The sequence below is a fragment of the Chionomys nivalis genome, chromosome 5 (genome assembly GCF_950005125.1).
Source record: "Chionomys nivalis chromosome 5, mChiNiv1.1, whole genome shotgun sequence".
Taxonomy (NCBI): domain Eukaryota; kingdom Metazoa; phylum Chordata; class Mammalia; order Rodentia; family Cricetidae; genus Chionomys; species Chionomys nivalis.
The window spans coordinates 84,598,128-84,620,865 of record NC_080090.1 but is presented as its reverse complement, the minus strand read 5'-3'; the positions used below and the strand labels follow the sequence as shown (position 1 = coordinate 84,620,865).

Here is a 22,738-nt window from a genome sequence, read left to right as displayed (position 1 = left end):
AGAATCTAATACTTTTTTAAATGCTGACTGACCATACTTTGAAAGCTATAGTATTATTTCTGATGATAAAGTGAAGTTCCTGCTACAGAGGCAACTATAAATGCAAAGTATTTTAGTTTTAATAAAGATAACAGATTTCCTCTCCCATGTTAACTGAAGTTGCAGAAATGACTAGATAAAAATTCAAGAATGGGGGAGGCTGGAGAGATGACTCAGAGGTAAAGAACACTGGCTTCTCTTCCAGAGGTCCTGAGTTCAATTCCCAGCGCCCACATGGTGGCTCACAACCATCTGTATTAAGATCTGGTGTCCTCTTCTGTACTGCAAGATACATGCAGGAAGAACCCTGTATACATAAATCTTTTTCTGTATCTGGAAAGATTGTTTTTCCAGCACCTCCACATCTCTGGAAGGTGGGAAATAATAGTAATGGAGGACAGAGAACAGAATAGAAAAAGTAAGCATGGCTGATTTTAGATTCAGGGACGCTTTCTAACCGGGAATAGAAAAACCCATGACGTGCAATTACACATTTGCAGGTGGATTCTGAAGAACCAGTCTTTGAGGCCGTCATCAACTGGGTGAAGCATGCCAAGAAGGAGCGAGAAGAATCCTTGCCTGACCTCCTACAGTATGTTCGGATGCCCCTGCTGACCCCCAGGTACATTACTGATGTGATAGATGCTGAGGTAAGTCATGTCAGGATCTCGGTTATCCAGAACCTCCACTAACTACACACTTAGTGTGTATAATCAGGAATCAGTAGTATTAATGTAGGGCCACTTGGTTCCCTTCAGCGGGAATGCTGGAGAGGTAGAGCTGCGATCTTCCTAGGCGTAAGGAACGTTAATGCTTGTCAAGTCGGGCTCTGTCAAGTGAGCATTCACAATTTAAATTTGTGCTGTGTTATCTTTTTGTTTTATGTGCTTCTGAGGCTTTTATAATGAACTGTGTTTCCTCTCTGTTAAACATAAGTTGGTTTTTTTCATAAATTGTTCTAAAAAAAAAAAAGATGAGTTACTTTGCTTAGCAAACCATGATCTCACTTCTAGTAAATCTGATGTACTTAGTTTGATGCAGTTGAGCTTTCTGTTGTTCTATAAACTCTTTCTCTAACAAGTTCTCTGTGGTGACGTTTTTATAGTTGATATATACTGCTGCCGTAAGGACCAGCCTTCAGCAGCTCTTGACTTTTCTATCTGAGGGAGTAAAACTTAATTCTCTGGGACTGGCGAGGGAGCAAAGTGTTTAAGTTTAAGTGTAACTCCCTAGGGTCGGCAACACACACATATGTGTGTTCAACATGTGAGGACCTCACCTAGGGCACTGATGAAGGGCAAGTCTTCAGCAGGTCAGAGACACGGAGCTGCAGAGCAGGAGATTAAGTTTATCTTTACAATGAATACAAGTGAAAAACAGAGTGTTTTCCATATCTCTTACACGATTAGACATTTATGTATTACAGGTGAAAAACAAATTATTCCCAAGAATCCACATACATTCATACCCAAGCACCCGTTACAGATTAACAGAGTGTAAGCAAGCAAGGCATTTTTCTCAGCATTTCTTTTACTGGCAGGCTGCATTTTGTGGTTACAAAAAAAGGATCAATCACTTTATTACTTACCTCAAAAGATAATCTTATAAGGAATCTTAAAAGAATCACAAATCTAAACGTTTTTATATGAAAAACAAATCAGTTAGCTACTTTAAATCCTCAGGGCGCATACCCTCTCATCAACAGTTTTCTATATTAGGAAGCTGAGGGCAGAAATGGTTACAAGGAATTAATCATCACCCTTGATCACCAACCCATCCTAGCCAAAAAGGTATGACGCCAGCAATAGCCAAGCTGTCATTGTTCTTGTTTCTTGACCTCAATGAGTTTCTCACTCAGCTATTAAAGTGAGTAAAGTTTTTTTTTTTTTTTTTTTTTTTTTTTTTTTTTTTTTTTGGTTTTTTGAGACAGGGTTTCTCTGTAGCTTTGGAACCTGTCCTGGAACTCTCTCTGTAGACCAGGCTGGCTGGCCTCACACTCACAGAGATCCACCTGCCTCTGCCTCCCGAGTGTTGGGATTAAAGGATGTGCTACCACCCACCTGGATTAAAGGGTGTCTTTCTAAACTTTACATTTTCCAAGGTTTTCTACCTCAAAGCCATTAACAAAATCATCTTAACCTAACCTTAAGTCATTATTTAAGATTTTGTTTCAGCTATAATGCATACTGAAACCTGTAAACACATCTCCCAACATTAAGATTTAAAGAACTTGGGGCTGGAGAGATGGCTCAGTGGTTAAGAGCATTGCCTGCTCTTCCAAAGGTCCTGAGTTCAATTCCCAGCAACCACATGGTGGCTCACAACCATCTGTAAAGAGGTCTGGCGCCCTCTTCTGGCCTTCAGGCATACAGACAGAATATTGTATACATAATAAATAAATAAAAAAAAAAAAAAAGATTTAAAGAACTTGAGTTAGCTTGGCTTCTGGGACTCAACTGTTTCTCTTAATCATTAACCTAAGCCACAGTCTATACGGCTCCTTAAGAGAAACTAGCTGTGTGACTTTTCCTTGTTCTATTTTTCTCTCTTCTGCTGCAGCCTTTGTTTTATCAGGGGTGTGGGCAACACTTTAAACAGTACAGTTTAAGAAAAAAAATCATCTTTAAAAATAATCCACAGGGCCAGGCGGTGGTGGTGCACGCCTTTAATCCCAGCACTCAGGAGGCAGAGGCAGGCGGATCTCTGTGTGAATGGGCATGGGAGATCCCACTGACCCTAATGTAGTGTCACACACCAGATAAAATGGGAGTGGCAAACATGCAAAGACACAACAGTAGCAAGAGCCATTTTGGTGCCGAGGCTTTCAGGGCTTTGCCAACCAGAGATTCACCCATCAGAGCTTTGCTTCTGGGTGGGCTGATCTCCTGAAGACAGTTGCCACCTGCTGCCCTGACATGACTGCTGGCATATATATGTGTACCATCTGTGTTTTCTGGAGTGCTGTCCTCCTTTGCTGTGATAAAGACCATGACCACAGCAGCTTGGGGAGGGAAAGGTTTATTTGGCTTGCACGATACAGTCCATTGTCAAGGGAACCCAGGGCAGGTGCTCAGAATAGGAACCTGGAAGTAGGAGCTGAAGCAGAGACCTTGAGGAACCCTGTTACTGGCTTGCTCCCATTGACTTGCTCAGCTTGCTTTCTGATACAGCCCAGGACCACCACCTGCTAAGAAGTGGTACCTCCCACATCAGTCATTAATAAGAAATGCCCTGCAAGGGCTGGAGAGATGACTCAGAGGTTAAGAGAACTGACAGCTGTTCCGGGGGTCCTGAGTTCAATTCCCAGCAACCACATGATGGCTCACACCCATCTATAATGAGATCTGGTGCCCAGAACACTATATACATAATAAATAAATTAAAAAAAAAAAAAAGAAATGGCCTCCACATCCAATCTGATGGGGGCAGTTCCTTAATTGAGGTTCTCTCTTACCAAGTGATTCTATATTGGCATAACTGTATTTTGGCAAGCACTGATTTATAACATATAGGCAAGGCCCATCTTGGCCAGGACCCAGTCGTTTTGAAAATTAACCATAAAAATGGTTTTTTAATTGTTTAGTTTTCAAAATTTGCTAGGTCTGTTGGGATAAAGGCCTATAATATCAACTCTTGGTAGATGGAGCTAGGAGGATCGATAGTTCAAGGCCAGCCTAGGCTAAATGAGACCTTGTCTCAATCAAATAAACAAAAGGTAGGGACCTCCCCCAAAATTTAAAAAAAAAAAAAAAAAAAAAACAACAGGAGGCACATGCCTTTAATCCCAGCACTTGGGAGGTAGAGGCAGGCAGAACTCTTGAGTTAGAGGTCAGCCTGGTCTACAAGAGCTAGTTCCAGGACAGGCTCCAAAGCTACAGAGAAACCCTGTCTCAAAAAAAAAACCAAAAGAAAAAAAAAAAAAAGAAAAATCAGGCCAGTTAGCATCATATCTCAAATTAATTTTTCTGCTATTTGTGATTTCTTTCTTAAAACATCTCTTTGCTAGTTTTCTTCTGTGACAAAATCCCCGAGAAAGCTCAGGGAGAAGGGTGTACACCAGGTCACAGTGAAAAGAGCTCCCCTGAAGAAGGCATGGCAGAAGAAACACAAAGCAGTGGGTCCCTCGCCTCCACAGTCAGGAGGCAGAGAAAGGGGTGCTGGTGCTCAGCTGACTTCTCCTTTCGTTAGGTGTGGGACCCCAGCCCGTGAGGTAGTGTGACCCACATTAACCTTTCTGGAAACACCTCACAGATATCACCCATTGTCGTGTTTCCTAAACCAGTCACACCCTTCTATCTAGGTCTTTATATTGTGGCCTTGTGGGTGATGACCTCATATTTTTTTCTTGTGAAACAGAACTTAACATTACCCCCCTTATACATTGTTGCTGTCAGTATTCATATATAAAAGCTTTTAGAGTCACGTCTTGTACAACAATATTTGCTGTTATTTACTTTTCCAATGCATTACTGAAAATATCTTGGAATCAAGCTAATAAACAAGAGCTTATATGAGTTGGAGATCCTAACAGGAAACAGATGGTGTTCTCCACATGGTACAGTCTAAGGAAGGCATACTAATATAAAGGAGCTGTTTACAAAGGTTTAAGTTTGGAGAAACAGCTCTCAGTCTGAATATCCTGGGTGGAGAAGTGGTTTTCAGAACCTGAGGGGAAAAAGCAGGTGGAACCACTGTTTTGAGAGGAGTCTGGACCTTCAGTGGGACTCATCCCAGTATGGAGACTGACACAGTTTATATGGGCCAATCTTCTGAACCAGAGAGCTAACAGAGAAGGGTACAGAGAATTTGTGGAAGCAGATGCTAAAACAGAGTTCTGTTTTCTTTTTTCTTTTTTTTTTGGTTTTTCGAGACAGGGTTTCTCTGTGGCTTTGGAGACTGTCCTGGAACTAGCTCTTGTAGACCAGGCTGGTCTCGAACTCACAGAGATCCGCCTACCTCTGCCTCCCAAGTGCTGGGATTAAAGGCGTGCGCCACCACCGCCCAGCCAGAGTTCTGTTTTCTATGTGGGTGTATGTGTATGCACATACGCATGCACACATAGGCCAGAGGTCAATCGTGGGTGATATTCCTCAGGCCATCTGCCATGATTTTAGAGATATGGTCTCTTATTGGTTGACCTAGAGTTTCTGATTAGGCTGGCAACAAGCCCAGGGATTTACCTGTCTCTCTGCTAGTAGTGTTGGGATCACATGTTCAGGGTACCATGTCTGGGTTTTTATGTGGGTTCTGGTGATGGAACTCAGGTCATTGTGCTTACATGGCAAGGAATTTACCAAAGTAAGCCATCTTCGACCCATATAGAGCACTGTTGGGAATAGATGTCGTAACTGGGCTAATGATGAATTCATGCCTGTAGTCTCAGCACTCAAGAGGTGAAGGCAGGGGCTGCCTGGCCTACAGGGACCCTGTCAGAATGAAAGGATGAAAAGAGGGAAAGAGAGGGAAGAGAAGAAGGTAGGGAACGGGAGAGGGCTTTGGGGAAAATATTTCAGAGAAGATATTATTTTTCCAAAAGAAAGCATGCATCTTGTCTTTTGGAGACAGTGTCTCACTCTAAATCAGGCTGGCCTAGAACTCAGTATGTAGCCCTAAATTGGCTTTGAAATCTCAGCAGTCCTTTGTCTCAGCCTGCCAGGGCGTGAGGCCAGCATGCTCAGCTTCCCTTAAAATTCTTTCTGACCATTATTTCCCATGTCGACATAAGTAAATGCTTCTTCATGTCATTTTGTTCTTAATATTAGAAATGTCTTCTGTGTTTTAGCCTTTCATCCGCTGTAGTTTACAGTGCAGGGATCTAGTTGATGAAGCAAAGAAATTTCACCTGAGGCCTGAACTCCGGAGTCAGATGCAAGGACCCAGGACAAGAGCCCGTCTAGGTAAGCTGGTATTCCTGGCAGGTGAGGGGCAGTTTTCAGCCCTAGCTGTAATACAGACAGTGGACTTATTTCAGACCTGCTTTTATTCTTCATAGACAAAGCACTGCCATTTTAAACTTTTATTTCCTATAATCTGAGAGTATCTGTATGTCACATAACTATTAGAGAGTAAGCCGGGCGGTGGTGGCGCACGCCTTTAATCCCAGCACTTGGGAGGCAGAGGCAGGCGGATCTCTGTGAGTTCGAGACCAGCCTGGTCTACAAGAGCTAGTTCCAGGACAGGCTCCAAAACCACAGAGAAACCCTGTCTCGAAAAAGCAAAAAAAAAAAAAAAAAAAAAGAAGAAAAAAAAAAAAACTATTAGAGAGTAAACTAGGTAGAGGGAAAACATTTTATAAATTATATATTATGTAGCATTAAATTTTTGTTTCAGAATTTAAACAAAGGGCTCAGAGCTGGGACTGTAGCTCAGTTGGTAGGGTGCTTTCTTATCCCTGGGTTCATTCCCCAGCACAATATAAACTGGGTATGGTAGTCAATGCCTATAATTAGGAAGTAGAGGGAGGCAGAAGATTAAGGTCATCCTTGGATACATAGAAAGCTAAAAGTCAGCATGAGAGATTGTCTCAAACAAACAAAAAAATCATGAAATACAGGGCTTTTAGCAATCACATACAATATGTAAAATCCTGACTTTTGAGGCCAGATTTGTGGTACAGATTTCCAGTTTACCATTTACCTTAGAAGGAAGTTTAACCTGTCTGTGCTTCAGTTCCCTTATCTGTGAACTGGGAAGCAATGTAGCTCTAACAAAGTTAGTGATTAAATGAAGAAATGTAGGTAAAGGCTAGGACAGTTATTGTCACAGAAGTGGTACCTATGCTAGCTATAATTTTACAAACAGACATAGGTTCAGATCTAAGTTCTACCAGTGACTAATTGGTGATAGCAGTTTATCTGATCTTAACTGGGTATGTTAGCACACACCATTAATCCCAGCACTAAGGAGGCTGAGTCAGGTTGATCTCTTGAGTTCAAGACCAGCCTGGTCTGCACAGTGAGTTCCAGGGCATCCAGGACTGTGTAGTAGACCCTGTCTCGAGAAAACAAAACAAAACTTACTTGCTTCTCTGCTTTTACCTCTAAAATGAAGGTTAGTTTTACTTTATTTTTTTTAATTTATTCATTCATTTATTTATTAAAGATTTCTGCCTTCTCCCCGCCACCACCTCCCATTTCCCTCCCCCTAGTTTTACTTTATTTTTAAGGATATATATATGTATATATGTATATAAATATACGTGTGTGTGTATGTGTGTGAGAGAGAGAGTGAGTGTTTTCCTATATGCATGTATGTGTACCATATGTGTCCAGTGCCCACAGAGGCCAGAAGATGACATCAGATCCCTTGGAACTAGAGTTACAGACAGACTGTTGTGAGCCACCATGTGGGTGCTGGGAATTGAACTCAGGACCTCTGGAAGAGCACAGTGCTCTTAACTTCTGAGCCATCTCTTCAGCCTCTAAAGATACATATTTAAAGAGAGGAGTGAGGGAGAAAAAGAACTGGAGCTTGAGACATTGCTTAGGGTTAAGAGCAGTTACTGCTCTTTCAAAAGACCCGCATTGAGGTAGCTCACTACCACTGATAACTCCAGTTCAGGGAATCTGAGACCCTCTTCTTACACTTGTACTACACATAAACCTATGCAGGAACACATGCACATGCATAAATAAAAACACATGGGGCGGGAGAGATGACTTAGTGGTTAAGAGTACTGGCTGCTTTTCCCGAGGACCTGGGTTCGCTGCTCATGTGACAGCTTGCAACTGTCTGTTTACTCCAGTTACAAGGTATGACACCCTTACACAGACATGGAGGTAAGCAAACACCAGTGCACATAAAATAAAAATAAATAAATCATTAAAAATACATAAATTTAAAAAAATACTTGGCTGGAGAGATGGTTCAGAGATTAAGAAGAGCACTGTCTACTCTTCCAGAGGTCTTGAGTTCAATTCCTAACAACCTTATGGTGGTTTGCAACCATCTGTAATGAGATTTGGTGCCCTCTTCTGGCCTACAGGCATACATGCAGACAGAACACTGTATATAACAAATAAATAAATCTTTAAAAAAGGGGAAAAAATTCTTTCTATACATTTTTTTTTTTTAAGAAGCTGGGTGGTGATGGTACACACCTTTAATCCCAGCACTCGGGAGGCAGAGACAGGTGGATCTCAGTGAGCTTGAGTCCAGCCTGGTCTACAGAGCAAGTTCCAGGACAGGCTCCAAAAGCTATGCAGAGAAACTTTGTCTTAGAAAGCCCCCCTCCACCCAAAAAAGCCGGATAGTGGTGGTGCACGCCTTTAATCTCAGCACTCAGGAAGGTGGAGGCAGCCGGATCTCTTTGAGGCCAGTCTGATCTATGTAGTTCCAAACAGCCAGTGCTACATAGAAAAACCCTGTTTTATAAAAACAAAAAAACCTACCAAAAACAGTTAAGAAAGGTACTAATTCCTGCAGGATGACAAAATGTGTTCTGTATATCATAAACTATATACAAAAATATATATTAAGGGATAAATAAAAGTGTAACAATAAGTTATAGGAAAACATTGGTCTAACTTCTGTTTCTTTTTTGTTTGGTTTGGAGGATTTGTTTTGTTCCGTTGTTTTCAGATGGCCTAGAGCCCACTCTGTCGACCTGCTGACCCGAACTCAAGTGGTCCTGACTCAGCTTCTATGTCCCAGGATTACAGGCATGAGTCACCACACCCATTTTCTTTTTCTAATTATAATAAATGCTAGCTTTTCTAATCATAAAAATAGTACTACATAGCAGGATGGTGGTGGCACATGCCTTTAATTCCAACACTTGGGAGGCAGAGGCAGGTAGATCTTAGTGAGCTTGAGGCCAGCCTGGTCTACAAAGTCAGTTCCAGAACAGGCTCAAAAGCTACAGAGAGGGCTGGAGAGATGGCTCAGAGGTTAACAGCACTGCCTGCTCTTCCAAAGGTCCTGAGTTTAATTCCCAGCAACCACATGGTGGCTCTCAACCATCTGTAATGAGGTCTGGTGCTCTCTTCTGGCCTGCAGGCATACACACAGACAGAATATTGTATACATAATAAATAAAATATTTAAAAAAAAAAGCTACAGAGAAACCCTGTCTCGAAAAACAATAAATAAATAAATAAATAAATAAATAAATAAATAAATAAATAAATAAATGTAAGAAGTATTACATATATTTATATTACTAAGCCAAGGGAAAAATTATACCAGCCATACATTGCCTTTATTCTAAGAATTCTTGTTGGAATGGGGGGAGGGAGATAATTACCAGTGTATTTATTATATAAGGATGAGTATGTTTATGATAAATTATTGATTAAAAAAAGATATACAAACCAAGTTCCATCTGTAGAGGAATGAATGAATTATAATATGACCATACAGTGGGGTGTTGTGGAACTATGCAAAATACTGAGTCATGTATGCATAGCTGGGACTTTTATCATTTCTTTATTATCTATTATTATTTATTACCTTGGTGTATGTGGTGGTCAGAGGACAGCTTGCAAAAGTCACTTCTCTTTCCTCCATATGGGTCTTGGGGCTTGCACTTGAGGTTCTCAAGCTTGGTGGTAAATACCTTTTCCTGCTGAGCCAGCTCCCTGGCCCCAGCTTTTTCTTTTCTTCTTTTTATACTTTTTGAAATAGAAATTCTCCGGGCGGTGGTGGCGCACGCCTTTAATCCCAGTATTCGGGAGGTAGAGGCAGGCGGATCTCTGTGAGTTCGAGACCAGCCTGGTCTACAGAGCTAGTTCCAGGACAGGCTCCAAAGCCACAGAGAAACCCTGTCTCGAAAAAACCAAAAAAAAAAAAAAAAAAAAAAAATTCTCTCTGTAACCTTGTCAGACCTAAAGTTCTTACTTCTCTTGCTTCCACCTCCGAAGTAGATGGACCACAAGCCTGTGCCACTGAGCACCAAGCTGTGCTGACTACATATCTAAGGATAAAACAACAGTCGTTTTTAAAAACGGGACATTGCTAGGCGTATAGCTCATGATGGAGTGCTTATTGCAAATGGCAGGCCTTGGGTTTGATCCTCAGCACTTAAGAAGCTCATTTGTAGAAGCAAAGACCAACGACACTCAGCCTTCAGCGGGGTTACCACAGGTGGAATGCAGGATAGTTAGCAATTCATGTTTAATTTGCATACCTCAGCATTATTCCAGTAAATATGTAGTTACCTTCGTTGTTTTAAAAATACTGTCTGGAGCCTGTAGCTCATAATAATACTAAAGTGATGTATGTTGTGTATGAGTACTCTATCTGGGATTAAAGGTATGCAGTACCACCATCTGCCTGACACGATGTTTACAAGCCCATTAGTTCCTGGATTGTCCAGTGCACCAAATGGTTTTCATGAGTTTACAGAGTAGATGCCCAGGAGAACTCTGCTAAGACTGCCCTTTGAAGAGAGCCATGGCCAGAAATAAGACTGTAGGAGAAGGAAAGTTTGATGTACAAACTGTTACTTCCGTAAGAAAATAAAAGAGCTGTCTTCCTTTGTTCTTTTTAACGTTTTGTGTGTTGGATGGAGGGGCACTTGTGGACAGCTTTGGAGTTACAGCCTTAGAAAGAAGTACCTTTCTGCCAGGCGGTGGTGGCGCACACCTTTAATCCCAGCACTTGGGTGGCAGAGGCAGGCGGATCTCTGTGAGTTCAGGGCCAGCCTGGTCTACAGAGTGAATTCCAGGACAGACTCAAAGCTACAGAGAAGCCCTGTCTTGAAAAACAAGCAAACAAAAAGAAGTACCTCCTGAGGTGGGGAGATGGCTCAGCTGGTAAAGTGTGGCAGGAGCGTGAGAACCGTGAGTCAAGTGCTGCAGTGGAGCAGAGGAGGGCCTGCCCAGCCTGACTGCACAGCTCCAGGCGTCAGAGAGCAGTATGGACCCATGGCATGCACACGCACACACACACACTCAAACATATACACACCCTCACCCTCAAATACATTGATACACAAAATAAAAATAGATAGCTTCCTATCACACAGCCCTACAAATACTAAGGCTTCCTGCCTGGGCCTGGTGACACAGACTTGTCAGCTAGCTGTGTGGGAAACTAAGACCCTCCTGGCTATGCACAGAGTGAGCAGCTTAGTGAGACTGTCTTAAAATTTAAAACAAAATGTTTTTAAAGATTTATTTATTATGTATATAGTGTTCTGCCTGCATGTATGTCTGAAGGCTAGAAGGGGGCACCAGTTCTCACAACAGATGGTTGTGAGCCACCATGTGATTGAACTCAGGATCTCTAGAAGAGAAGCTAGTGCTCTTAACTGCTGAGCCATCTCTTCAGACCTTAGCATAAAAAATTGTGGGATCGGATTGGTTACCTAGTGATAGAACATGGAAGCCCTAGGTACAATACCTAGTGCCACAAACCTATTTGAACCTTTGTACTTATATTTCCCTGTAAGTATTTACCTAGGCAAGATGAAGTAACCTGGCTTTTCCTGCCTTTGTCCTTAGGAGCCAATGAGGTGCTTTTGGTGGTTGGGGGCTTCGGAAGCCAGCAGTCTCCCATTGATGTTGTAGAGAAATATGACCCCAAGACACAGGAGTGGAGCTTTTTACCAGTAAGTCATGGTGGAACTGTGTTTGGCAGAGTTTAAGTGTCATTGGTTGCTGACACTAGATCATAAATGATCAGCTTTGAGAGTAGAAAAATTTCTTTTCTTTGGGTGGGAGTGGTTTCTTGGATTTTTCCTATTTCTTCCTGTGTTTCTTTCTTCTTTTCTTTTCTTTTCTTTTTTTTTTTTTGTATTTTCGAGACAGGGTTTCTCCGTAGCTTTTTAGTTCCTGTCCTGGAACTAGCTCTTGTAGATCAGGCTGGCCTCAAACTCACAGAGATCCGCCTGCCTCTGCCTCCCGAGTGCTGGGATTAAAGGCATGCACCACCACCGCCCGGCTCTTTTTTCTTTTTCTTTTCTTTTCTTTCTTTTTTTTTTTTGGTTTTGGTTTTGGTTTCTCGAGACAGAGTTTCTCTGTAGCTTTGGAGCCTGTCTGGAACTCGCTCTGTAGACCAGGCTGGCCTCGAACTCACAGAGATCCACCTGCCTCTGCCTCCTGACTGCTGGGATTAAAGGTGTGTGCCACCACCACCCAGCTCTTTCTTCTTTTCTTTAATGTATGTCCACATATGTGAGCATGCCTGTGCTATAGCATGTGTGTGGAAGTCAGAGATCTTTCTGGGGTCAAACTTGGGTCATCAGCCTTGGCAGTAAATACCTTTACTCACCAAACCATCTTTCTGCTTTGTTTTTTGAGACAAAGTCTCTGTGTAGCCCTGACTTGTAGACTTTCTTCCTCCCTCACCCTCCTTAGAGCCAACGCTGCACTGTGAGCCACTACAACTAGATGGTTTTTTGAGATAGGGTCTTGCTGTACATCTCTGGCTGGGCCTGATACTCAGTGTGTATCTCAGGCTGACCTTGAACTTGTGGCAATCCTGCTTCTTGCTGATAAATTGCTGGCATGACAGGTCTGTATACCACCACCACACCCAGCTTAGTTTAGACTGAGCAACTTGTGCTAGACTGAACTCCTCAGGGTTGCTATGTCTAACTGAAATACTAAGTTTGTATCTCCCTTCAGATTTCAGTATGCATCAACAAGAACTATCTCTGAGCAGACGTGGAAAATCTTTGGCCACTCTTACCCTTTAGGGTATTTCAGTCCTGACTCTTGGATTAGCAGTATGTCAGTACTTTTCTTAGGGAAGGAAATTCGATCTCTTGGCCCAGTGCCATGAACTCTTTTGTAAACACTGGAATGCGGCCAAAGGATTTCACTCTGTGGGCAGTCACCTTGTAGCCCCTTTGGGATGACCCTTAGCCACAAGGAGGTTTCTATTGGCAAAGAAGAAGCAAAGAAGATAGAAAGAGGCAGGGTATTGAAAGAAAAGGCAGGTCTGGGACTTGCCCAGCGGTAATGCTGTTATTTCTCTTCTCTCCCAAACCCATAGAGCATCACTCGGAAAAGACGGTATGTGGCCTCAGTGTCCTTGCATGATCGGATCTATGTAATTGGTGGGTATGATGGCCGTTCCCGCCTCAGCTCAGTGGAATGTCTGGACTACACAGCAGATGAAGATGGAGTCTGGTATTCTGTGGCCCCTATGAACGTGCGACGAGGCCTTGCTGGAGCTACCACACTGGGAGGTGGGTTTGATGTCGGATGGTGTTTCCAGCTTCTTTCAGCTGGATTATTGTTCTTACCCCTTCTACTGTCTGGTGGGAGCATGACATCCTATAAATGTCTGCGTTCAAATGCTCATTCTTACCTTTTGATATGTCATTGTTAACTGGAACTACTCTTTTGTTGGCATTTCAACACTGGCTACAAAATTGAGTGTTCAAGTTCCAGTGTGCTGTATAGTAAAAGCGCTGGTTATGTTTTCATAAGCTCCATTTGTGCAGTCTTCAAATGCTTTTCAGTATTTAAGTATGTCATCATACACCATTCTTTTTTGGTTATTTTTGTTTTTTGTTTCTGTTTTTCTTTTTTCTCTTGAAACAATTTCACTATTTAATAAAGCTCAGATTGACCTTAAACTCATAATCCACCCACCTCTGCCTCAGCCTTACTTAGTGCTGGCTTTTCAGGACTCTGTACCACCACACCTTGGCCTCCTGGCTTACACTGGTTTATATATATAAATATATATATATAATTTTTTAATTGAGATGTGTTTCATTAAATACCACTATGTAGCCCACCCTGGTCTTGAACCTGTAGTCTTTCTACCTAAGCCTCCTGGGTTTACGCATAAGCCACCATGCCAGACTTTAAAGTCTTTGTTCGGTCTTTCTTGCTTCTGAGACTTAAATAACTTACCACATAAAGGGAAAATGCTCAGAGTACAAATATACTTTTACGATAATGTAAAAATATACTTTTACAATGTCCTTATGAGGGTCATATAGTTCCATGTACAATTCATATACATAAAATGGGAAATTTAAGAAATAATAAAAATCAACTTGAAGAAATACTAAGAAATTTATTTGCTTGGGATAAGATCTCATATAGCTCAGGCTAGCCTTGAACTTAGTCTCTAGTCAAAAATGGCCTTACCCCCCACCTCCACCCCAAAGAAAAGAAACAGTCTTAACGGGAAGCCATTGAAGAGGGTTCTTAAAATCTGGGATAATGGAGCTGGAGGGATGGCTCAGTGGTTAAGATCATTGCTCCTGTAGAGGACTCTGTTTCAATTCCTAGCACCCACATGGAGGCTGACAATTATCTCTGTAACTCCAGGATCCAACACCCTCACACAAACATACATACAGGTAAAACATAAATACACATAAAATAAAAATAGATCTGGCTGGGCAGTGGTGGTGTACATCTTTAACCCAGCAGTTGGGAGGTAGGGGCAGGTGGGTCTCTGTGAGTTTGAGACCATCCTCGTCTACAGAGTGAGTTCCAGGACATCCAGGGTTACACATAGAAACCCTGTCTTGGAAAATGAATAAATAAATAAATTTTTGAAAAATTTGTAATAAAATGCAGAAATGTAGCTCTTCACAGTTGATGACTTCCATCAGAATGATGGGAAAGGACTCAGTTTTCTTTAAGGGACTGGCCACTGGGAGTTTGGCCATTTACCACTGAATATATGGGCAACACAAACTCTACCTGGTGTATTTTTTTTTCTTAAAATTTTCTTGGGGAGGGCACAAGTATAGACCTGGGAGGAATGTGAATTGAGTATGATCAGGGTGCATGAAATTCCCAAATAATCAATGAAAAAATACCATGTTGGGGGCAGGGGAAGAATGGGTTTATACTCCTGAACTCCTGCCCGAACCTCCCAGGCGCTGTGATTACATTCACGTGTGTGACCCTCCGTCTTACAATGGGTAATTTTGTATTTTTTTTTTAATTTCTCATTCTTAATAGTCTAATTTGTTTATTCTGAGCAGATATGATTTACGTCTCTGGAGGCTTTGATGGAAGCAGGCGTCACACAAGTATGGAGCGGTATGACCCCAACATTGACCAGTGGAGCATGCTGGGAGATATGCAGACAGCTCGAGAGGGCGCAGGACTAGTGGTGGCCAGCGGAATAATCTACTGTTTAGGTATGAGTCTGGGATGTGGGATGCAGAGAGGTCAATGTTTAGCAGACTCTGGAAGGCATCACTTCTACCAGAATTAAGTTCATATACTTGCTTCAGCAAGAGCTCTGAACTATCCAAATACATTGTCCATGAATAGGATTATATTTTTCTTGTAAGCAAAATGTAGGGTGTTGCATATTTGAGCTGGAACTCTGGAAGAACTAAAACTGAGTCAGTTGAATTACTCACCAAAGACCAACAAAAATGAGCCTGAGCATCTGCCTTTCTTCCTGAAATATTCTTTGCTTTGTCTTTCAGGAGGATATGATGGCTTGAATATATTAAATTCAGTTGAGAAATATGATCCCCATACAGGACACTGGACTAATGTTACACCCATGGCCACCAAACGTTCTGGTAAGACCAAATCTGCAATGGGATGAAGGTGCTGACAGTCCCGAGGTGTGGGGTGTTGGTGTAGTTACAGGTTGTGGGGTCAGAGGAACTGTACTTCTCGCTTGCCATAGACTCACTGTGAACAGGCACAGTCTGGCCTCTCTCACCTCTGCTTTCTATAAATGCTAGGTAAAGACAGTTTAAACTTTGAATTAGATTATAAATTTGAAGACAGAAATTTCTTACTTGTTCTTTAGTGCCTTTTTCTATTCTTGCATTCTTGTCTAGCTTGCATAACTTTGTGTGTGAAGTACATGTTTAAATCAATGCTTTCATTGTGTTGAGTTTTGAATCTTTGATTTTTAAAACTCTTTGGACTTATTTTTTACTTTTTTCCCCTGAGACAGGGTTTCTCTGTGTAGCCCTGGCTGTCCTGGAACTCACTTTTGTAGACTAGGCTGGCCTCGAACTCAAGGGATCCACCTGCCTCCCTGAGTGCTGGGCTTAAAGGTGTCCTCCACTACTTCTTTCTGGACTTTTTGGTTTTTCAAGACAGGATTACTCTGTAGCTTCGGAGCCTGTCCTGGAACTCATTCTGTAGACCAGGTTGATCTCGAACTCACAGAGATCCTCCTGTCTCTGCCTCCCAAGTGCTGGGATTAAAGGCATGCGCCGCCGCCACCTGGCATCCTTCTTGGACTTTGTTTTGAGGGTCTTAATGTGTAGTCTTGGTTGGTGCACAGCTTGCTGTAAGGTTGTCCTCCTGCTCTGGCTTCCAGTTACACCATGATTTTGATTCAGCCTCCCGAGTACTGGGATTGCAGATGCGTGCCATACGCCTGATAAATAACTGACAGTAAATTACGTAAACTCTCTAATACCTAAGGATAAAATCTTTTTTATTTTTTTTTAAATTCTGAGTATTGCACACAGGGCCTTGCATGTACTAGGCAAGTATGCTACCATAGAGGTTCATTCCAGCAGCAGCTGAGAACTCGTGATGTGGAGTGGGCTGTGGTGTAACAGCAGCACTGCTGTTCCAGTTAACTGCCTCTGGACAGAAATCGCAGCAGCACCATGACCATAGTGCTTCCACCATTACTAACACCTTTCCTCCGACTGAAGAGAGATGGACTGAGTTAATTAACGCGAAGAAGAGAACCATGCCAGTCCCTCAGTTATAATTTCAGGCCTGTTTTACTTACATCTGTGTCCCTCGCCTTCTCCACAATTGAGCCTTAGTGACCATGTTTTGTTACTGGGTTCACATGATAGGCTTAGTACCATTCATTTGCCACTCCTCTCTTTTTCTCCAGGTGCTGGAGTAGCCCTGCTGAATGACCATATTTATGTGGTAGGGGGGTTTGATGGTACGGCCCACCTTTCTTCTGTTGAAGCTTACAACATTCGCACTGATTCCTGGACAACTGTCACGAGTATGACCACTCCACGATGCTATGTAGGAGCCACAGTGCTTCGGGGAAGACTATATGCAATTGCAGGGTGAGGATTTTGAAAGTGTGATAGAATTATGTATCCAAGGCAAGAATCCATTTGATGCAATCGCCATTTTGGAAAGAGGCGTAATGTGTGTGGTGGGGAAGAACTGCTGAGACTGTTTCACTCCCACCCGGGTACTGGGGATGGAACCTTGCATGTGGTGGGCAAGTGCCCCATTGCTAAGCTGTCCCACCAGCTCCAGGGGATACTTTAAATGTAGGACTTGTGTGTAAAGGAATGACAACCTCATTTCTTTTGCTTTTTCTCCCTCTTAGATATGATGGAAATTCTCTGCTGAGTAGCATTGAGTGTTATGACCCAATCATCGACAGCTGGGAAGTAGTGGCCTCCATGGGAACCCAGCGTTGTGATGCTGGCGTGTGTGTTCTCCGAGAAAAGTAACTTATTTGAGCACCAGCTGGAGCTAATGACTACTCCACGGAACAGATTGTGGGAAAATCAAGGATCCTTTCCAGAATGTTTATTTCTCGCTGTGTGCACAGGCTGACTACAGGCACCAGTGCTGTGATGATTGTACTTACTTGATATGCACTCTCCTTCGCACGGGTCATGATGCTTAGAAGGGTGGGTGACAGGTACTCAAGGGAAGAGAGTGCTTGTGTGGATGTGAGAAACCAGATCATCTCTCTCTCTGGTCTGAGGAGCACTTTCTTACAGTTTCTAACTTACAGTGTGCTTGGGAGAATGTATGTGTGTATGTATGTATGTGTGTATGTATGTATGTATGTTGCGCTTCATATATTGCAGAGAATTAAGGTGATTATGGCCTGCTAAGTGTAGGCAGTGTCCGTCCTAGGTGACTGGAAGGATATCAGCTTACATAAACTTGGTAAAAATGAAAGTAATTCCCCCCCACCAGAAACAAACGTATCTTTTCTAAATACAAAAGTAGCTCCGGCCACCACAGTTCCTTTCTGGAGGAAACCAAGAGATCACTGTTAAAATTTGAGAGGGCAAGAGGAGAGAGTCATGCCACTCTCACTTCGGGGACATGGTTGGGGTCGAGATTTGGATTAAGTGGCATGAACTGAATGGAATGTGAGTGAACCCAGATCACTGGAGTGTAAACTGGAAGGCTGGAGAGTACATATTATTTGACCCCATGGTCTTTCTTTTTTATTATTATTTTAAAAATTTAGGAGTGTATTTCAGAGGCAAAGTTTAAATCTGGTTACTGTGGTCACAGTATTTGTTCCTGCAGTGCTAAGGACTGGATCCACAGCCTTGCACATGTTAGGGCAATGCTCTATTGGGACCACACTCTGAATCCACATAATGTAGTTGCTGAAATAAATGCATATTGCAGCAGACTGTAGCCCCATAGTAGGGTCCTAAAGTCAGTTCCAGCATTAATTAAGTCAATCAATAAATAAAATGTCATTAGAACATTATACAGATATTTATTATAAACATAAGTAAAAAGTCAATGTAAAATATAAATTTATATAAACTACATTTTCTGATTACGCTTCATTGCTGTAAGTAATTAGTAAAGTGAAGAAGCTAACATATTTTAAAAACAATAAACAAGCAAATGAAGTTCACTGTACTGTACTTAGGCATATGGACAGCTTCAGACCTGCATATGAGAAACCACCACAGGAATCATACAGCCCTCCTTGCTCAGGAGCACTGTTTCTGTCCCACTAGGTCAGTCTCAGAACAGAGGGCACAGAGCTGCCTTAGGACGGCAAATGAAAGCATCCTCCCCCAACTCAGACAGCTGTTCCAGTGAGGATACAGAAGGGTCTGGACTTTTAACATGTCAGGCAATTGAGAAGTCTTCTCTTGAATGCCTCACAGGTGTGAAAAACTTTAGTAGCTCTTTAAATGTGGACTTTTTACCATGTTGCATCTTCTTCAATCTTTGCAAGCATGGTGTAGAAGATACATCATATCTAATTAGGCAGCTTGCCTAAGTAGTTTTTGAATCGGGGGTTGTAAAATGGTTGGTTGGATCCTTAGTCTCTGGTCTTGGCTGTTCTCACAGACTTGAACATTCCTCTGGCTCTAGAGTGACGCTTGTGTCTTCAATTTTTACTTCCTGGCTATGTCCCTTGGTTTCATGAGCCTCCTCAGTATTTTCTCCCAAATTAACTTTTACTTGACTCTTCATTGTTAGAACATCTATGATTGTTTGGCGCATCTCTTCAATAGGCTGAGCCCCTGCCAGAATGGCCTTCTCAGAGATTGAGATAATATTTTCAATAGGACTTGTGATTGGCTCCATACGTACAAGACATATCCAATACTTAACAAGTTTTTTGGCATCTGGAATATTATGAATCAGGTCATTCACTGTGTCTAAAATTTCTTCTTTTGGCCATCCCTTCTTATTAATCAGGTTCAGGCATTGAGAAATTGATTTGTTTACTTTTTCGGTAAATAATCCCTGTTCATCTTCTTCTGCCATGGTAGTCCAAAAGGACTCAACTGGGTTTTTGTTTTGTCCTTGTGGCCCAGACTGATTAGCTATTAAGTTAGGAGGCCTTTTTAGCCCTTTCCCTTTGCCAGTTCTCCACTCAGTCATCCGAGCTTTTCTTTCTTCTGTGATTTTCCTATGGACAGCTGCTCCTGCTGCTGAGTGCCTGCGCTGGTCAATAGCTTTGGACTTTTCTATCAGTCTGGTATTAGACAAATTAGTCCTGGCTACACCTTCAGATGCTATGCTTCTTGACCATACCTTATCTCTCTTTGTGTCCTGAGGACGATATCGACAACAGAGAGAACCCATTCTGATCGCAGTGAGTCTTTTTCAAGGGGCCCTTTTCTGACTGTAACATTGGCAAGGGTCCTGGCGGGGCCCTGTTTCCCAGTGCCCTGGGTATTACTCTGGAGGTTTCTAACAGTGGTCGCACAAGTGTAGTGCTCACAGATTGGGTGTTTACAAACGTGGCGGCAGCAGTCACACTTGAGGCTTTTATACCGATGGCGTTTCCAGGCGCAGACTGAGCCTTTGAGGCTTTCGACACGGTAGTGGGAAATTTTTTGGTTGTTGCAGGACTCTCTCCTTTGACATTCGCGAGCTTTCTAAATAAATTAATCTTAGACTGAACACCCTGACATGATAGTAGCCAAGCACTTGCTTTTTCGGCATGTTAGCGTCCCATTTGGGCTTCTCTGCAGTTGCTTGCACCTTTTTATTGTCTTTAAGGTGATACACCTGATCTTATGTCATAGTCTGGGTTTGGACGCCTTGAATATTAGCCTTCAAGTTGTGTATGTCTGACTGGTGACTTCATCAGATTTTAATGGAATGCAGTTCTTTTCAACTGTGTTGTCAATATTTTCTTTATCGGCCATTTTGGTTTTGAGTTTCAGAACTTTCTTCCCTTCTTGGATGTCATCACTTGCTGATCTCTCTGAAGGCCGGCTGGTCTCTCTTTGTCCGGGGCAGCTGCAGGTCCCGGGACACCAGCCTGGGAAGTATTTCCTGGACTCTGCCATCTCATAATGCACGCGCCTTGGAGTGAATCCCCATGGTCTTTCTAATGTAGAATATTGTACCATGTTGGCACTGGAGACTAAGAAATAACAGTGGAAGGAAAAGTTAGAATAAGGGATGGGTGTAAATGTGCAGAGTTCAATCAACCTGTGGTAAACAGAAGTACCTGTGACTTTACAATCAATCGTCTTAGTCCCCACCAGGCTCATGCCACCGTGGCAGTGTTTGTTTTTGAATGGTGAAAGACCAACTTCTGGTGAATCACTTGCTACTACATTACTGCCCTTCCATGCTATTTATTTGGGGAGGGGGTAGGGGGGTACCTGATTATTGCCCTGTTGTTCTAAGGGCACACTTCTCTGTGTGTGGTACATTCAGTTCTCCTCCTGCTACGTTCTCTTTACCTGTCTTCAGAGTGTGTTCTGTTCATCCTGGAACAAAATAATCTAGGGCAGCGGAAGACCTGTTAGTTCCCATACCTCTACAAGTATTTCTGAGCTGCCGCTCAAGGCTCCCTGTGTCTGCCATAGGGTGAAATTCTTACTGCTATAGCAAGTATGGGAAGGTGATAGCCTAAATTGGGCTACATTTTCTCTTTGCTCTGGAATTCCACTTTTCCATCCTTCCCCTAATTGTGTCGACCTACAGAGTTAATTTCCTTTGTATTTTTTTAAGAAAATATTAAAAATGGACTGTCTGAAATAGCTTCAAGAGAATTTGTGGCTGGTTTTGCCTTCAACAAACACGTTGGAGGACAGGATGAAGAACAGCTCCTGGTCTCGTCTTCCAACCTCTTTATCTCATGTTTGCCTGGATTTGCCCAATTTATTGGCCCCTTTCATACTTGGAATCTACCAGAAAACAAAGAAGAAAAAAAATAAATAAAAGCTGGGCCATGGTGGTGCACATTTTTAGCCCCAGCACTTGGGCTGCAGAGGCATACAGATCTCTGAATTCAAGGCCAACCTGGTCTTCAGAGTGAGTTTCAGAACAGCCAGGGGTAGACAGAGAAACCCTGTCTCAAATAACCAAAAAATAAGCAAAAGGAATATAGATATATCAGCCTTTGCACAAGGCCCGCCTAACAACTGAAAGACTTTTTTTCTCTTTTTTTTCTTTTTCTTTTAAGGCTCTTTCTCACTGTAGAACTCTGGCTGTCCTGGGAACTCTATGTGTAGACCAGGCTGACCTTGACTGGAAGAAATCCACTTGCCTCTTCTTCTCCAGTCCTGGGATTAAAGGCATGCTCCACCATAGCCAACTAAAACGATAAGACTCTTGGTTCCAGAGCCCAAGGAAAGCAGAACAAGAGGATAAAGCCCTTCAGCCTGTCTGAGCAGATGGGTTGTGCCTGCTGATTGAACCACATGTGGCCTGTGAAGTGTTCATTTGTCTTTGAGAGAGAGCGAGGGAAGGTACTAGGTAGGAGAAGAAAACGAGGAGAAAGGACTGGTAACCCTCACCTTATCCGTATGAACACTTACCCCCTAGTCTGTTTTATTATCGGTTTTGTTCTGAAATTCAGATGTAACCATTGCAGTATTTAATATACAGCCAATAATTGGCCAATATTGAAGTTGTTTCTGTCCTTAAGTTCCATAGATTCACATTTCCTGTCCATATAAAAATTCAAATTCCTTAACACGCACTGGCTCCATGGTGCCGAGGGACATATTCTACCATTCTGCACTTACTACTACAGTCTTGTTCCAGTCACTGGTTTGCCACCCATTCTTAAATTTGATCCCATTCTGAAGGATTGCTTTCCTGACAACCCTAATTCTTGATCAAAATGCCACCTAGCGGGGCTGGAGAGATGATGTGTCAGTGGTTAAGAGTATGTAGACTTGGTTCCCAGCATCCACTTGGGGCTTACAATGGTTAACTCCAGTTCCAGACATCTGGTGCCCTCTTCTGGCTTTTACTGGCACCAGCATGCACACCGTGCACTTAACTACATGCAGGTAAAACACAAGAAATATTAAAACAAACAAACAAACAAACAAACAAAAAACCCATAGAGCTAAAGACCTAACTCCCTAGACATAGCTATTTCCCAATCCATGCTTCATTGGCAGTACTTTGTTCCTGAGATTGTACTGAGATGAGAGTCTGCGACCCTCCCAGGCTATATTCTCACACGATTCCCCTCGTGGATTGTGGAACTAATGAAGAGAACAAAGATCGCGCATGTTAATAAGAAGGTTTAATCGTTTCTCATTCTGATGTCCTTCTGGTCTTGGGAAGCATGCAAACTAGAATTAATGGGATACAAAGACTAGTTAGAAAGTAAGAGC

At 42.4% G+C, this 22,738-nt stretch overlaps 1 protein-coding gene and 1 pseudogene across 1 annotated transcript in view; one reads left to right on the top strand and one right to left on the bottom strand.

Moving 5' to 3' along the window:
* Positions 1-18,590, top strand: part of Klhl12 (kelch like family member 12) — a 40,105-nt gene extending 21,515 nt beyond the window's left edge. Inside the window, exons 5-12 of the mRNA XM_057769618.1 lie at positions 540-689; positions 5,822-5,936; positions 11,484-11,590; positions 12,979-13,174; positions 14,942-15,100; positions 15,398-15,496; positions 16,792-16,978; positions 17,251-18,590. Coding sequence (XP_057625601.1) covers positions 540-689; positions 5,822-5,936; positions 11,484-11,590; positions 12,979-13,174; positions 14,942-15,100; positions 15,398-15,496; positions 16,792-16,978; positions 17,251-17,377 — 1,140 coding nt within the window. The 3' untranslated portion in view covers positions 17,378-18,590. The remainder of the gene's footprint in view (positions 1-539; positions 690-5,821; positions 5,937-11,483; positions 11,591-12,978; positions 13,175-14,941; positions 15,101-15,397; positions 15,497-16,791; positions 16,979-17,250) is intronic.
* A 63-nt stretch (positions 18,591-18,653) lies between these two features.
* LOC130874366 (cytoskeleton-associated protein 2-like) lies at positions 18,654-20,506 on the bottom strand (annotated as a pseudogene).
* Positions 20,507-22,738: the final 2,232 nt, after the last annotated feature.